Source organism: Anneissia japonica, unplaced genomic scaffold, assembly GCF_011630105.1.
Source record: "Anneissia japonica isolate Jap-2015-1 unplaced genomic scaffold, ASM1163010v1 scaffold2564_len425606_cov169, whole genome shotgun sequence".
Lineage (NCBI taxonomy): Eukaryota > Metazoa > Echinodermata > Crinoidea > Comatulida > Comatulidae > Anneissia > Anneissia japonica.
Genome location: NW_022702862.1, coordinates 93469 through 110275, shown reverse-complemented (window position 1 = coordinate 110275; position 16807 = coordinate 93469). Strand labels below are relative to the sequence as shown.

Genomic DNA, 16807 nt, shown 5'->3' with positions numbered 1-16807 from the left:
TACACAAACTAAATCTCAATATGAGGTTTAGGGAGTGGAGTTGTTTTGGTCGTGAGAAAAAGTCCTGCAACTGACAGGAATTGAACGCATGACCCTGGGATTGGAAGACAAGCATCTTAACCACCAAGCTATTCAACTCCACTCAAGAGGATTTTACCAACTTGATTTGGGGCGACGACGTCATTACAGTACAAACAAACTACAAAACAATAACAATTGTATTTAAAAATTTTCAAAAATAATGTAAAATTTTACGTCAGCTAAGAAAGAAAAGGTTTAACCAAGATTGACATAAAACTTCCTTTAAAGCAAGAAACATCAATCGTTTCCAGCCGGTATATATTGCATTGAGACCTGTCATACTAGTTCAGGCAGCTACTGTACAATAGGAATAGAGAATCTCACTTTTTATTCAGGGATGCTATTCCAATAGATAAAACTAGCCTAGCCTAGGACTACCCTCACCACTGATATGCTATGAAAATTTGAACTCTCTGAATTACAAATTTTCTCAATTACAAACTCTGTTCGGACAGAGGGATACATAAATGGAAACAGTGCAAACTTTTGAGACAACACATCTAAAGTAAAATGCTATTTTGAATGCTAAAATCTGGAATCCCATCAAGTCTACCTGTTTTAAAAATGGCTTGAAGTGACTAAAAAATCCTCAACATGGCTCAAACTATTCAATAATGTTTACATATAAATCTTATAAATAAAAAATAAATAAATATAAATCTTTATAAATCTTATTATAATAATAATAACAATTATTATTATTATTATTATTATTATTATTATTATTATTATTATTATTATTATTATTATTATTATTTATTACATATGAAGATGCATAAGTTTGTATCTGAGACCAAACAACAACAAATTAAATTGAGAAAACACAGCAGGACAGCCAAAAGCCATCTAACAAAAGACAATGAGAGATACACTATCTATTGACATCCATACAGTATTTGCATTGTCATCTTTGTCAATATGATTTATTAAGTGCAATTAAAATTTTATATTCTTTGATGTTGAATATTTACCCAATTTTTGTCCTATTTAAATCATTAGTTATTGAGATTTCTTAATGTAAATTTTTAATGTTTTACCCCTTAATATTAGTGTTTATCCTGTTTTGTTTTTTTTGGGGTTTTTAAAAAATGTTTTTATCTATTCGTGCACTGTAAATTGTCTCATCCAATCCATTTTTTTCGATTGCAATAAAGTCTAATTTGAATTTTTGAATTTTGAATCCTAGTTTGACAACATTTTACCTCTTTGCGTAAGTTTTTCTTCTTTAGAGAATCTAAATGTCGAAGCTGTTCCTTGTTGGCAGAAACCCATCCCCTGTCAACATCACTTACAGCCTACAAGAACAAAATCAAATGGGTATATTTATTCATTATATTCATATACGGTAGTGTCAAACCCTATGAAAAAAATTGAGAAAACAGTCAAATCAATTTGGAATCTGAACATTTGACAAATCATTTATGATCAGTATGTAGTAAATCAATAATATATAACATTTGTATAGCACATATATCCATTTTAAAGAAATGCAAGGCACTCATATTAATGTTAGGTCAAAATACGTTGGTGTTTTTTTCAAGGAGAGACTTATTTGCCACTTTACCTGAATAAATAATAGATTCATCGCAACTCTGTCTTCTTTCAAATCATCATCGAAAACAGGATCCCAATACCTACAATTAAAAAAATTCTTAATTTTACAATATTGAATAATATTTTTTGTAGGTTAGAATTATCAATATAATAAATGAAAACAAAACAACACTTTGTGACATAAGGACATAACATGCAATTGACTTTTTATTACTTAATTTAGGCAAATGGGCCAAAGATTGGCAGCCATTACTAATATAAATCATTGTCTGAAAAAATAAATAGCACTTCCTTATGCCCTGTCCAGCCTATCAAATTTTATTTGACAAAAACATGTGATATGCCTAAATATGGTCATGATGACATTACATCATGACCATATAGGCCCACCATGGCTATACTGTATATGGGCATTCAACAGTTTTTTGTCTCAAATGATATTTGAGAGTCCTCAAATGATATTTGAGAGTCTAGACAGGGCTTTACACCAGACAAACATAAACAGATAATGCTTTAAATTAAAACCAAGTCCCATTATATGGCTTGGGAGTGGAGTTATTTAAATAACATATTAAAATAATACTTTTATACTAGTAATTTAAAAAAAATTGATAATGTATTTGTTCTATGTTAAATGCATTTGGCCTATGTTAAATATATTTGGTCTATGTTAAAATTTCACCTATGCTGAATATGGTAAATGCTGAATGTACTGTATTGGTCTAGACCTAGGTTGAAAGTATTTCGTCCATGAATGTATTTGGCCTTTGATGAATATATTTGTTAAATGTATATGTATTCTACGTTGAATGTTGGTCTGTTGAATGTATTTGATCTTTGTTGAATATGTGACCAGCTCTGGCAAAACCAGCCATTTGTAGGAAAAACTTAAAAGTTTTTGCTACAAACGTTTTTGGTATTTTTCGATTCTGCATGAATTCTTCTTTAAAACAGTGTTCATTTGATCAAAATGGCTGAGTATTAGTCAAATTATAAATGTTTTAATTCATTGGATATCAGCCATGCAGCTTTGAGAAAATAGCTTCCAAATACTCCAAAAGTTTATTATTAAGATTTGTATTTTTAAAATAATTTTAATATACTTTTCAGTTAGATTTAGTGATTAATATTTTGCAGAAAAATGTTCTTCAATATATCTTCTTCATAAAATGCAAAATTCTGATTTTCGGTGCTTGTGCTAAATTACAAATTGCGACAAACGGCGGATTTTGCCAGAACTGGTCACAACTGTATAATGTATTCTATGTTGAATGTATTTGGTCTGTTGTATGCACAGTATTTCAACTATGCTGAATGATCAATGTATATGGTGTATGCTAAATGTCCATAATGCATGACTGAATGTTTATGCGTGACTAAGAATGCCCCCGAGGGAATGGAGGTGGTTGCAAATCGTACCTGGCTAATAGTGCCGCTGTGCAAATGACCAATCAGAGTAGTGTATTAATGGGAAGAGCTCTGAGACTGAGAGAATAAAGCTCAATATTTGGCAAAACATAATAAATCACAATATTGATTAGATTGAAAATGACTTACGATTTCCTTACTACTATTCTATGCGGTCCTTTTGATGAACTCAACGAAATATATGGCGATTCAAAATCATGTATTTTACGGACAACTGCAAGACAAAGTAATCACAAAAATAATAAATCAATTTTTTTTAAAAGAAAAATGTATTTTTGTCAATATTACCATTTATTTACACTACCAAATGAGCTATGACGCCAAATATTTTATTTAGGCAAGAATTTTGTTATATCTTGTTTAGCAAACCCACCGCCCACCAAGAATGATGATTTTGAATAAAAAATATAATTTTATTTTTGGCCAATTAGGGCACCTGCTGCCATGAATAAATTTAAAATTCAGAAAAAATTAAAGTGTTTCTTTACATTTATTATGCCCACAGCTGCCTTGAAATCTCCAATAAAATAAGATACTGTATGTATATTTCTTCCTAATTATGTAAATTTAAAGCATTTAACCATCCCAGTATTACACTGTTTACATTCAAAAAAAAAATTTTATTTTTATTTTCTCTTCCATCTTGATGTTTTTGGCAAAACCATTGCTATAACTGAGAAAAGGAAATTTTTTTTTTCTGCCATCCTCTGACAATCTTCAAAAAAATAATTTCGCGAAACAAGGTATAAAAAAGAAGTCTCGCTTAATTAATATAGTTATGAGAACTATAACCAACACATAAATAAAACCGTCCTTATTCATTGCATAGGCAATTAAAAGCATTGGAAATAATACTTATAAATACAGTACAGTAATAAGCATGTAAGCAGCCCCACTGCAATAGCTATACACTAATAACTGATCGATTCCTGATAAATCGGAAAAAATGAACAAGTTTTAACTTTCACTTCTTGATCTGTCTGGGAATCATAACCATCAACAAATCATCAGCTGAATTCACTAAATGTATTTTACAATACATTCTCTCTGTTGTCCCAACGAATAGTTTCGTGAATATACAGTAGTTATAACTACAAATGTACTATGTTTCAGGGTACATCAAGCTAAGACCCAGCAGAAGCAATCTTCGGTTAGATATTTTCTAGGCCAAGCCAAGGTCTTGTAATAATTGCTATATTGAATATTTCCATTAAATTGCTGGCAAGCGCTCTCCCGACAGCCTTTGGTGGTACATTATAGCGAGTTCATGTAAACCCGGCTTAAAATAATATTACCAATAATCAATTGTACTTACTGCTGCCTGCAGTGCTTTCATCCTTTTTGACAAGGTACAAGCCAAAGTAATAGACAAACTGATCTGGAAGTTCAATCTTAGATGCAACAGCCTATGAATAAAACAAACATATTCAATAAATCCTTGTTGTATGCTCATAAACTGTTGTAAACCCATATACAATCATGATGTGCCTATATTAATTATGGTCACATTGTGATGTCATCATGACCATACAGTACTTAGGAATGTCTAAATAGGTTTTTTTCATATCTTGCAAAACTTTTTTTGAAAAATCTGCATAAAATTTTGTTTCCCAATATGCAAAAATGGCTTTAATAAAAGAATCTTTGGTTGAGATGAAAACAAAAGTTACTGACTATTACAACTTTTGCAAATAAATGCTTATTTTATTCATTATGAGGAAGAAATTCAGATTTCTAAAATATGGAGACTTTACAGGAACAGAATATTTTTTTTTCTTAATTCTGAAATTAACATTCTTTCATGGCAACTGGTACTTCAAAATATTTTTTATTTAAATCATTTATCTGCAGAAAGGCAGGTTCACAAAACTGTCAAATATTCTTGGCTAATCAATACATGCAATACATGCATATCTGAACTTCTTGTCAATGGATGTCTGTGTCTGGCTCTTTATGTGTGCTGCAGTGGCAGCGTCAGCAAGGGTTTAAGCTCCACATTGCACAGGTCAAGCCCCCTACCGGCCAGAGCTCGTCGGACAGTTGGACCAAAAAAAAAAAAAAAATAAGCCTACGACAAGCCAACACCACTCATCTCAACCCTTCCCCGGCTTGGGCCTACAACACTTGGATAGTGCTACACGCTAAATTTATCCTTATCTCACTCAGTCTACCCACACTTCTCGGACAGCTTAGCATCCCCCCCACCCCAGAAAATATATCCAACAGCCTGTCTATCAGTTTTCTGTCTCAATGGACGTAATAACAAATTTTTTTCCAAAATTATTTTTTTTCTGAAATTTCCATCTTTTCATGGTGGCAGATGCGCTAACTGTCAAAAAATAAAATTTTATTTTTATTCAGAATCATTATTATTGCTGGGTGACAGGTTCACTAAACAAGGCATACAAAAGCAAGCATAATATGAAGTTGATACTAGAAGTATACCGAAAAGTAGCCAATGCATTTACAATATTGGCATTTGTGAAGCTATCACGTGGTGAGAATTCAATGGTACTGTATTCAACATAATCCATGTGAAGTATGCAGAGCAACTTGTGCCATGACAAATGTCTACCATAAATTATCTATACATAGGCCTAAATGTAAGCCATGCATAACTAGCCTATTTACATACAATAATATACTGAGGTACCAATAAATCCTATTCCTATTCTGATTGACTAACCATAGATTGAGTGGGCAAGAATGCTAAATGCTACTAAATGTAAAATAATTCTGTAAAATGGTTGGCACATTTCTGTAAATGAGGCCACAAGACATAAATCATATTTCCACTTCTATTGCTTCATAAAATGTGATCAAGGGTTATCAAAATAATTTCCTGGCTTCACTTTTATCGTCTTCCTATAAAATGAGGGTTATGCATATTTTGAAAAGTGATGGATTATAAGCAATGGATTATGAGCAATAGATTATGAGCAATGGATCATGAGAAATGGATCATGACTAATCAATAAACCATAAATTATCTATAAATGTACAGTAAACCATGCATAAGCCTATTTACATACAATAATAAAATATACTGAGGTACCATTATCCTATTTCTATTCTGAATGAGTAACCATAGATTGTGTGGGCAAGGAGCTTAAATGCCAGTAAACCTAAAATAATTCTGCAAAATTTTTGCTGCACTTCTGTATATGAGGCTGCAAGACAGAACCATATTTCCACTTCTATTTGCTTGATAAAGTGTGATCAAGTATCAAAATCATTTCCTGTTTCTACAGTATTATTGTACAGTATTCTATAATCTTCCTATGAAATTTATTGTATCTATTTTTATTTATCAGGTATAAAATACTCAAAATACAACAAAAGTTGACAATTTCTTGAGTTCACATGAAAATATGCCTACCGTACAGACAACATGAAACAAGAAAAATACAAAAAAAAAAATCCTCAGTAAATTATTGGGAAATAACTAATTATAAAAAAGCAGTATATACAATTATATAAAAATATATTATATTTTATTGTTATCATTGACAAAAATAAAATAAAATGATGTTCTTGTTTACCTTGTGAGGCATATTTTTGAAACTTTTTTCGTCTTAACATTTGTCTATTTTATGCATCAAGGAGGACTGTGGACGTGATAATCATTGATTGTTTCACACCATACAAGAATCTTAAGTATTGATCTAGACATTCCTGAAGTAGCAAATGAAGCTACACAGCGATTGTCCGGAAACAATTTATTGACAATCCTTAAATGGATTTGAAATCAAGCACTAGTTTGCTGAACACTTGAACTTTGAACAATTAAATCAATCATATAGTTTGCTGAGTGTACTATAGCTCATAAATACTGAACAATATGATACATACAGTAATACTGTATAGGCCTAGTGGATGTGATTATAATCTCCCTACAGTGTACAGTATAAGGTTGTTGCCAAACACATTAAATCACTCAATTGAAAACTGAAGCATAATCTAATACTTTTGAAAACAAAATTGATAATAATCACTTTGATATGTGTGCAGAAACACTTTGGTAGTGGGAGGGGCAGTATGGGAGGAAGTTGGAAGGGAGTTGTATCCTCAGACATCGGTTGTCTGGCTAACCTACTAAGGAAATGAATTGAACATGTCATGTTTGACATTCAAATAGAAATCCTACTGCAGAAATTCATGATTATAGATTTACCTTTTCAGGTGGATTAATTACTATTAAAGCATGGTCACTAATACATAGAGTACTGGGTTATTATTAGAGGTTTTACCATATTCTGGGTTATCAATATTGACATAAAACTAATCACCACTACCACTAGGTAGCACCACAGGCAAAATCAATCATATATATATATATACAGTAAATGCATTAAAAAAAACTTGTCTAATTGTTTATCATTCATACTGAGCTGTTATTTGCTTTGCGACAAGAAATTAGGATTGTTCTACATTTGTGAAATTGTGTGCAAAATTAGTTTCTTCCAATCAGATCAGAATTCCCAACCAAGACCTACTGGCCCAGTTGGTTAAGTTGTCTGACACAACAGCAGAAGGTCACAAATTCAAATCCTAGTTGACAAATTTTTCACACTTGCAAATCTCTCTCCTAAAATGTTCAAACATTTCAATACTGCAGGAGGTTTAGAATTTATATCTTTACAGTTAGTATCATAATAATTTGGTATTATTATTATTATTATTATTATTATCATTATTATTATTATCATTATTATTATTATATTATTATTATTATTTATTATTACTATTACCGGTATTATTATTTGATTTTATTTTATTCGGCTTTAAACAAATATTTAAAAGCATGAAAATCATTTTCATTTAAAAGACATCCAATCTCAAATTACATTAAAATCCATAGTCATTACATTAAAGTACTGTATCGAAAAAATTTAGAAAAACATGAGAAAAACATTATTTATTATTATTATTATTATTATTATTATTATTATTATTATTATTAATATTATTAATTATTATTAATATTTTCATTATTATTATTATTGTATGTAAACTGGAATATATATTACCGGTATTAACAAATTTAAAACTTGACTGCTTTGAAAACTCTGTTGACAGCTACCAAGGCTTCCTGTGGCTTAGCAGTACCCTATATAATGGATTGTGAATCCTGCTCCCTGCTGAGTTATTAATAGCCATAACGTATGGTGTATCAACCCATTGAGGTATAATAAAGTCTCCATATTCAAACACTACACAAAATCTTATGCATTACAACATACTTAAAGATGCATTGTCCCCTGAAAATGACAAAAAATCATATAAAAATAATTTTGAAATTAACCAAGCTCATTTTGTATAGCAACATACAAATTATTAACTTCAGCATAGAAATTATGAATTAAAAAAAATATGTACCCTGGTTTTTATATTGGATAATGATAAAAATAATAAAAACATTACAGTTGCTGGAAGTGTCTCTATCAATTTTCGCTGTAAAATTATGGGTAAACATTTTTCATGAGGTTATTATTTGAGGAAGTATATCATATCATATCATGAGGAAGTTATTTTCAAAAATGATTCTTATGATTTTTTTTTGTACTTTTCATGAGACATACGACTTTAAACATGTTTCAGCTTACAAACTCTGTTGTGAGTAAGCATTTACCACAAAATTTGAAAGTATTAAAACACTACTGTATTAATTCCTATTGTCATCAGGTTTAATTCCTATCATATATTTCCGATTACCAATTTCAATCCAATTAAGTATCAAATTTACTTTAATCAATTTACAATTTTATTGTAATTTATGATTTTTTAATTGGAATTCAAAATTTATTATTTTATTAGAAACAAAAAATTATTATCAACTTCAATTCTAACAAAAAATTATCATCAACTTCAATTCTAACTAATTTAAATATATGCGAACATTCAGAAACAATGTGCATATACCATTTAAACAAGTTTGAAATTTAAACTCTGCGTAAACACATAGACGACATCCCACACAATACATATTGTACAGGCAGGCCTTTTGGCATGTGGGTAACTCTGGGATGTTATACATAGGAACCAGTCATCAATTTAAATGCATACTGTATTAAACCAGAACAAACATAATCAATGAACTATACTTTACAGTGTAGTGGCTTGTTTTTTTCAGGTCTTTTTTTTGGAAGAATTATCTGGTATACTTTGCACTATAATTTATTATTCATACGTACTGTTCTGGAAACCATATCGCTTACAGGTATGATAATGTTTGCATACCTTTTGGCTCTGGTGTAATTTTCATTATCAACAGAAAGGCTGGTTCACAAAACTGGGACAAACTACTTGGCTAATCAATCAATAAACTTTCAATTTAAAAAATACATGGTATGTCACAACAATCTAATTTAATTCTATTATCCGCTTGTAAAAAGCCTCCCATAAAAACACAATTGATAAAAATAGCTCTTTCTCCACTTAGGTACACATTATGGAATTAATAACTGGCCTTTTGGCATGGGTAAAACCGAAACTGTGTGATTGTCTTTTGCTGGGTTTTTGGTGTTCATGAAAGTGCAGTTCTTTTTATATGCAATTCTTTTATTTACAATTTCTTTTCACTAAATATAATACAGTTCTTTTTATTTGCTCAGAAACCAGCAGACTAGAACCAAGTGAACTATAAGAAGAAAATCTACAGTTATGGCAGCTTGAGATGGCCGAAAATGGCACTCTCAGACTTAAAATTGAATATATTTTTCTTTTATTTCACCATAAAAAAAAAAAAAATTTTAATTTTGGGGAAAGGAAATGGGGCAAGCTGACTTGCACACAGCCCTCTCCCATCCAATTCTTGAATCTGCCACTAATCCTGAAGACCCACATTTTTCCATAGTTGAATTATTGCACTTATGAGACCCAGGTATATAGTGCTTGATATAATATTTTATGTTATATACTATAATTGATCAGTACTGACTGGATGGTCCACCCTCACAAAATACTTACTTACTATAGATCTATCTAGAACTATCTAAAAATAAGTCAATACTACTAATTAAGGAAAAATTAGCACTTTAAAACTATTTGAGATTCAATTTCATAAACTTTGTTTGCACTTAATGAAGTAATTTCTGATTTGGAATAAGGCCATCACTGGAAGCAACTGATAATAAAAAAAAAAAAAAAAAAGACAGAATGAAAAGTAAAAAATAAAAATATAATTTAATAATAAAAACTAATCAAAATGTTAATTAAGTTACACTGACCTCCAGTACATCTTCAGCTTGGTCAGTGGACATAATGTCCACTGTAATTTTATGACCGTTCATCAAGTACACATTGAGTTCTACGCTCTCTGGTATGCCTTTTTCTGTCTCTTTTTGTGCACTGATTAAGAATCCGTTAAAGACATCACTATTGGCTACCCTTGCATCCTGACTTACTGTAAAAGACAGAAACCAATAAGTAATAACAGGGGGCGTAGGCTGGAGTGTGGGGGGGGGTAGGGCCTGGCAAAAATTGCACGCAGTAATTTCCTGGTCCATCTTCTGCAAATTCACGGCTAGTTACGATACGATGCGATACGATTTGTTTTGTTCACTTTCAGATCAGTGGCACCCATCACTTTGATGGTGCACCCATTAACAATATAAAAATATAAACAAAGGAAAGCAAAAGACAGTTCAAAAACAACAAACAGATAAATAGCATAACAAACAAAAAAAAAAACAAAAAAAAAACCAAGCAATTTGCAGTAAAGTTACACTTATCTGTATATCTAACAAATTGTTACTATAATTAAATTAAATTAAACTGAATGAAACACACTGAGCTGCACAAAAACCTGTACTTAGTAGTTGTATGAAATTACCGGAACGTCGATTATTTATTTATTTTATTTATTTATTTATTTTCTTTTTCCACGGACCAGGGCAGAATCAAAGTCAAATTCAGTATAACATTACAGGTTCTTGTACAGCCTCATTGCGCTTCATCCAAGCAATATAAAGGTATTTTTTACAATATTTGTTGAAAATAAAACTTGCATCATTGTAATCAGAATCAACCAAATTGTATTTAAGGGGAAATTCATTATGGATAGACAGGTCATCAAAGATAAGATGGCGTCTATATTTTGCTAGTTATTTATAGGTTTTTAATAATTTATTATCAATTGTCTCATGAAAGTCAGTTCCCATGGGTTATATCACCATGCGAAGCAAAATAAAATTAGACTATGTGTTAAGAAAGCACATTTAACCAGATCTCCCAAAATTCACAAAGTAAAACTCAAAGGACCCCTGCTTGCCACAGAGTATTTTTTTCATTAAACCCTATATAAAATATGGTAAAAAAAAAACCAAAAACTTCATACTCACATAATTGAATATAATGCTCCAATTTCTCTCTTCGTTCTTCTTTCTGAGCTGGGTTCAGACCGAGCAGTTTCTTTGGAGGAAATTTAAAATGGTTGATGACTTCACTGCCAAATTCCTTCTTTAACTTTTCATTGAAATCGTGGAGCTGGCTATATCGTAAAGTTGAGTGCTCAACACCGTTAACATGCAAGTGATACCCCTAAAAAAAAAAGTGCATTCCAAATGAACATACTGTAAGAAGAAATGCAGGCAAAGAATACATTCAAGTTTCAAGATAATTTTATTGTCTGGAAAACTCAAAAATTACGTTCCACTGGCAGTGTTGTTACAAGTGTTAATAACATATAGTAATAAATAAAAGATAACAAAAATATAAAACTATGAGCAACAAACAATATCTAGTCATAAGATGTACAAAAAGAATATAAAACACTATTAAACAATATTACATATTAAACTTAATTAAATTAGGCCAAAATTGCACTTAAAACCACAATTGTCTATAAATATTATTATCATGAAGGTGAATGGATTTGGGAACAAAGGAGTTTCTATAACGACAATGTGTGGTGAGTAGTGCATTTAGGCGGGAGCCTGAGTTGTTAAAAGTAAATTCACTATGTTGTAGTGGATTGAGTTGTGTCGTTCATTATCTCCTTAAGTGTAGCTAATGCGTATTCGTCATAAATATCATCTAAATCTACAATATCATCTTTAAGTGTTTTCTTGGCAGTCTTTTGGATTGAGTCTAATTTCTTCATATTTTGTAGTGTTAGACTTTTATATGCACAGATTAGGCAATAAGTTAAAACACTCTGTATTTTGCTTTATAAAACAAGATACTACTAAGAATGGTGTTGTCTACATTAAGCTTCCTAAAATTTTCTTAGAAAATACAATCTTTGCTTTCCTTTTGTCATATTGTGAACTTGGTTTGTTTATCCCATAAACTGTTGTTCAACTGTTGAACAACAGTGGTACTTAGCTTTCAACTTGTTCAACTTCCTGAGTATTTATATACAATAAATCATGAGCACTGTTTGTTTTGTGAAAATCAAAGATCATTTCTTTAGTTTTGTTTAGTGTTCAATTTAAGATGATTAAGCTGGCGTCATATTCAGAAAATCTTTTAACAATCAAAATAACTAGTTTCATCGTTATCAAGAAATCCACTATAATTACAGTATCATTTGCGTATTTTATAATTGAATACAAAGAATGTAGGTATAGGCCGTTAGGAATTTTTTAAAGATTTAATACTAAATTATTATTCCTAAATTCCTATTTTATCTTCCAAAAATCTAACTTTCTGTGATTTAAAGTATTCAAACCATTGACTTACAATGATTTATTTTCATTTTTTTTTAAATGGCTTTTGTTTCCAGATTTGCTGGGTGCAGTTTACCTTTTGCCAAAATGTTTTCAGTTTTCATATCTTTTTAACAGAAAATACACAAATTAATTACTTTTAAATTTAAATACTCATAAAATAAAATATATAAAAAAGAAACATATTACTTACAGTACATGCTCTCTAAGAAAATGTTGCTCCTCAACAATTAAGAAAAACTATGTATGAATGACACAACAATTCACATTTAAAAAAAAAATTCCTTTAGGCACATTGCCAAGGATTACCAATATCGAGTTAATCACTGTCTTTAGAAGATAGGGTTAGGTGGCAATCCCTTCACATGGTAAAAGTATCAATGATGCTCTCATCGAGGCTTATGGTGTGCAGCTGTTTTGTCTTACTAAAAAATTCTAGAATCTGACAGGATTTGAACCCAGGACCCTGGGATTCGAAGGCATGCATAATATCCCTTCTAACTAAAGCCTTTTGATTTTTTCCCCTTAAATAACAAATTGTTTTTTAAATCCTCCAGATTTCAATTCCAAAGTTTAGGGATCGGCTTACACAATGATCCAGTAATGGTATACAATGCCACTCAGTATAAGCACATACTATTGGTATTATGGCCTACAATAGTGATGAAAATCCTTCTGTATAGTACAGTTCTTACATTCTTTAATGAATGCAGTAAAAATCATACGTACACACTCTACACACACTTTCTGCAACTATAAAAATGAAAATCAACTTTGTCCCACAGCACCATTAAAGGTACTTTACAGGTTGCTGTAGCCATTTTTGTCTATTTTAGTATAGTACTTTAATGGACACTCATTCATATAAAAAAAATGATAATTTTACTAGTACTAAGAACATATATTAGTTACATGCACTGCAAAAGGCCTAATTTTAATTAAATTCTAAAGTCTAAATTTGGATTTGATTTTAATTGATTACATTTTTAGAAAATACCAAAAATATAATATTCAGAAAAATTTGAGCTTCAGCTGGATGAGTCTACCGACATTACAAAAAAGGCACTTTTGCTTAATTATTTTCATCTGATGTAAGAATCATAAAGACTTGGTTGAAGACATATTGATGTGCAACGAATTAAAGACCAACACCACCACCACCACAGAGATTTTTGCCGTAGTGGAAAAGCAATATCTCCCGTTATCTATAATTTGCACTGGCTTCCAACTAATTAATGAATAAAGTATAAAATTCTACTAACTTTTAAAGCATTGTGACTCCAACAGCCCACTTACCTACTCAAACTCCTTCCTAAATATGTCTCCTTATCCTCCCCCCGTTCTTCTGACCTTAAATTGCTCATCGTTCCAAGAGATACACTAACAGCAACAGATCATTTTTATTTTCATCTGCCACACTTTCGAACTCCTCCCAAAACATACAGTACCGACTCACCTTCAGTTGCTATTAAAAAAGACCAAACTCAAAACTCACCTTTTTAACATTTGATTTTTACTTTGGTTTAGTGATATTGGTGCTTTCTTTATGATTCTTATTATTAAAATTATTATTAAATTATTATCATTATTATTATTATCATTATTATTATTATTATTATTATTATTATTATTATTATTATTATTATGAGCACAATGTACTGCTGTATTTTGCTGCAGTCAGACGGCTCTCGAGAGGTGATGCACTTCCCCGCTTGTATAACGTGCACAAGTCCAACCATCAGCACGCTGATTTCCGTGAGAATAAATTCCTGGCTACGAAGGGTACATCACGGCATGCATATGTACGATACACATTCGATAAAGTGACGCACCCTTCCCGGGGTCATATCGTGCATCATACAATTACAACTGATGGCTGCATTATTATTTCACCGTGGCTCTGGATATGGTACCGTATTTTATCTTCCGTTTTCTAAAGGTACGGTAAATTACATCATCCAATAAAATGCTACCAACAGTGAGACATCATTGTTCATAAATACTTGTGAAATCGCTCGCTGAATGCAGAGGAAGTTGGTGAAGTAACATTAGTACTTTGTCTTGAATTAATCCTATTACGGCACTAAAGTATCCTATGTCGCGGTCTTTAATACAAAAAATACATTGAAAACTATATTCAACAAACAATAAGCATAGACGTATTTATTTATAATAAGGGGCCTGCCTACCCATTATAATTAAAAATCTCATATTTGTGAAGCAAATTTTACAAATACTTTCAGTTTTAAATTCAAAAGAAAACTTCCAGAAGAGGGAAATTGGCCTTCAAAATTGGATACAGGTAGAATTGGGAGGCTTGCTGTGTTATTGTGTCGTGTATCAAAACAAATACAGTATAAAATTTAAAAATTCCACAACATGGTACCATAAGGCAATCTTCTGTCACATGTTCCACAATTGAGTTATTTTTTTAGCGATTGTTAATTTTAGTAGCTTAGTCACTTAAAGAAACATTGTGAAAGTACTGTATAAAACTCCAAGTAGGAATTGTTACTTAACTCCCTACTCAAAAAAAAAAAAAAAAAAAAAAAAGGCCATAATAAATATCGAACTATTGAATCCTAACACGATGGCGTGTATTACATTTTGATTTGAATTTTATTGGGTTCTCTTTTGAATCAATACCACCTATCATATTAGTGATTGTGCATCCAGAATACAATAACTTACAATAACAAAAAGAAGATACTAAACTAAAACCTAACTAAAACTATGCAAAATAATATAATATGTAATTATTAGTTACACAAAACTAATGGAGTATGTAGTACACACAGCTCAAATGTTACACTATATCAGGAAAAGGTTAAATTTATTATACCATCCTTCCTCATACGAAAGCTAATTACGCATTGTATACAGGCTTGGCTAGTTATTGTACAGTTAAGGTGTTACGTAATAATGTATCTTTGAGTGACTAACATACTAACACTCACTGTAAGTTTATAACTCTATTGGTTTACTTTATGGAAATGTGATAGAAGATTACTATCAATTGTTCTGTAGTTGTGGCATTTTTAATTTTATTTACTGTAGGCCTAGTTCTATATATTTTGGCGTGCTCAATTATGGACTTGTTTTGTGCTCCGTGAGTTCAACGTTGTCTTCTGTTCCTTAAAATATAACAACTCGGCAGGAAAGAAGGCTCACAGCAAGTGAGTTTTTAACGATGTCATCACGCTGGTGGCGGCATTTTATTGGATAATGCAATTTACCGTACCTTTTTAGCAAACGGAAGTTAAGTTATGGTACCGTATGGCGTTACTATTTATAGATAGGCCTAGATAGGAATCTACTTGGTTGGGCCTAATTATACCAGGGAGTTGTAATAGATATTGGTTCAAATTTTACATGCCGGAATTTACTTTACTTAGTTAGACTTAGTCGGTCTACTCTGTCGTAGTCTAAAGAGACTGGGCTAAGCCTAGCATAGTTCTATTTTATACTACTCACCCTACCAACAACCTTTTTTTTTAGCGTGGCCTAAAACAGAAGGCTAGCTGCTACACCACCACCTGGCCTAGCTAAGGCTAGACCACCATGACCATAGAACCGACCACCATGCATTCGACAAGTGCTCGAAAATAACAGATTGGATATTAAAAACAGTGCCTTAAAGCTGTAAATGTCAGCAAAACCCTTACCGTATATGTAGATCCATTCTCTGACGTGAACTCTTCTGTATCTGGTATTGAAAAATGCATAATGACATGGAAAAACGATGGCAAAAAGCAGAAAAATCAATGCATTTCTCTCATGATCGACTCTATCAGTTGTTTTTGTTACCGTGTAGTTTTGTAGGTCATATCAAGGGTTCAATTTAAGTTGGAAAGGTCAAATGGAACTCGAGCGTTTCCTATGTACTGCCCTCTTTTAATTGATAACACTTCATTTCTAAGAACCGTGGTACAGTAGTAATAATAATATGTTATGTTATATGTTGTCTTAAACAATTTTTGAATAATTAAACATTTAAATGGAAAAGCTAATCATAAATTATAGGCCCTAAGAATGTTTTATTATCTTGAGATCCAGACCACCTAATATGAAAC

At 31.3% G+C, this 16807-nt stretch overlaps 1 protein-coding gene across 1 annotated transcript in view; it reads right to left on the bottom strand.

Annotated features, from left to right (window-relative positions):
- LOC117104120 (sorting nexin-17-like) overlaps positions 1 to 16560 on the bottom strand; it is a 24342-nt gene extending 7782 nt beyond the window's left edge. The window contains exons 1-7 of the mRNA XM_033244793.1: positions 16400 to 16560; positions 11406 to 11604; positions 10293 to 10468; positions 4379 to 4469; positions 3193 to 3277; positions 1646 to 1715; positions 1284 to 1376 (exon numbers count right to left, since the gene is read on the bottom strand). Of these exons, the coding sequence (XP_033100684.1) occupies positions 1284 to 1376; positions 1646 to 1715; positions 3193 to 3277; positions 4379 to 4469; positions 10293 to 10468; positions 11406 to 11604; positions 16400 to 16459 (774 nt within the window). The 5' untranslated portion in view covers positions 16460 to 16560. The remainder of the gene's footprint in view (positions 1 to 1283; positions 1377 to 1645; positions 1716 to 3192; positions 3278 to 4378; positions 4470 to 10292; positions 10469 to 11405; positions 11605 to 16399) is intronic.
- Between the last annotated feature and the right edge of the window lie 247 nt (positions 16561 to 16807).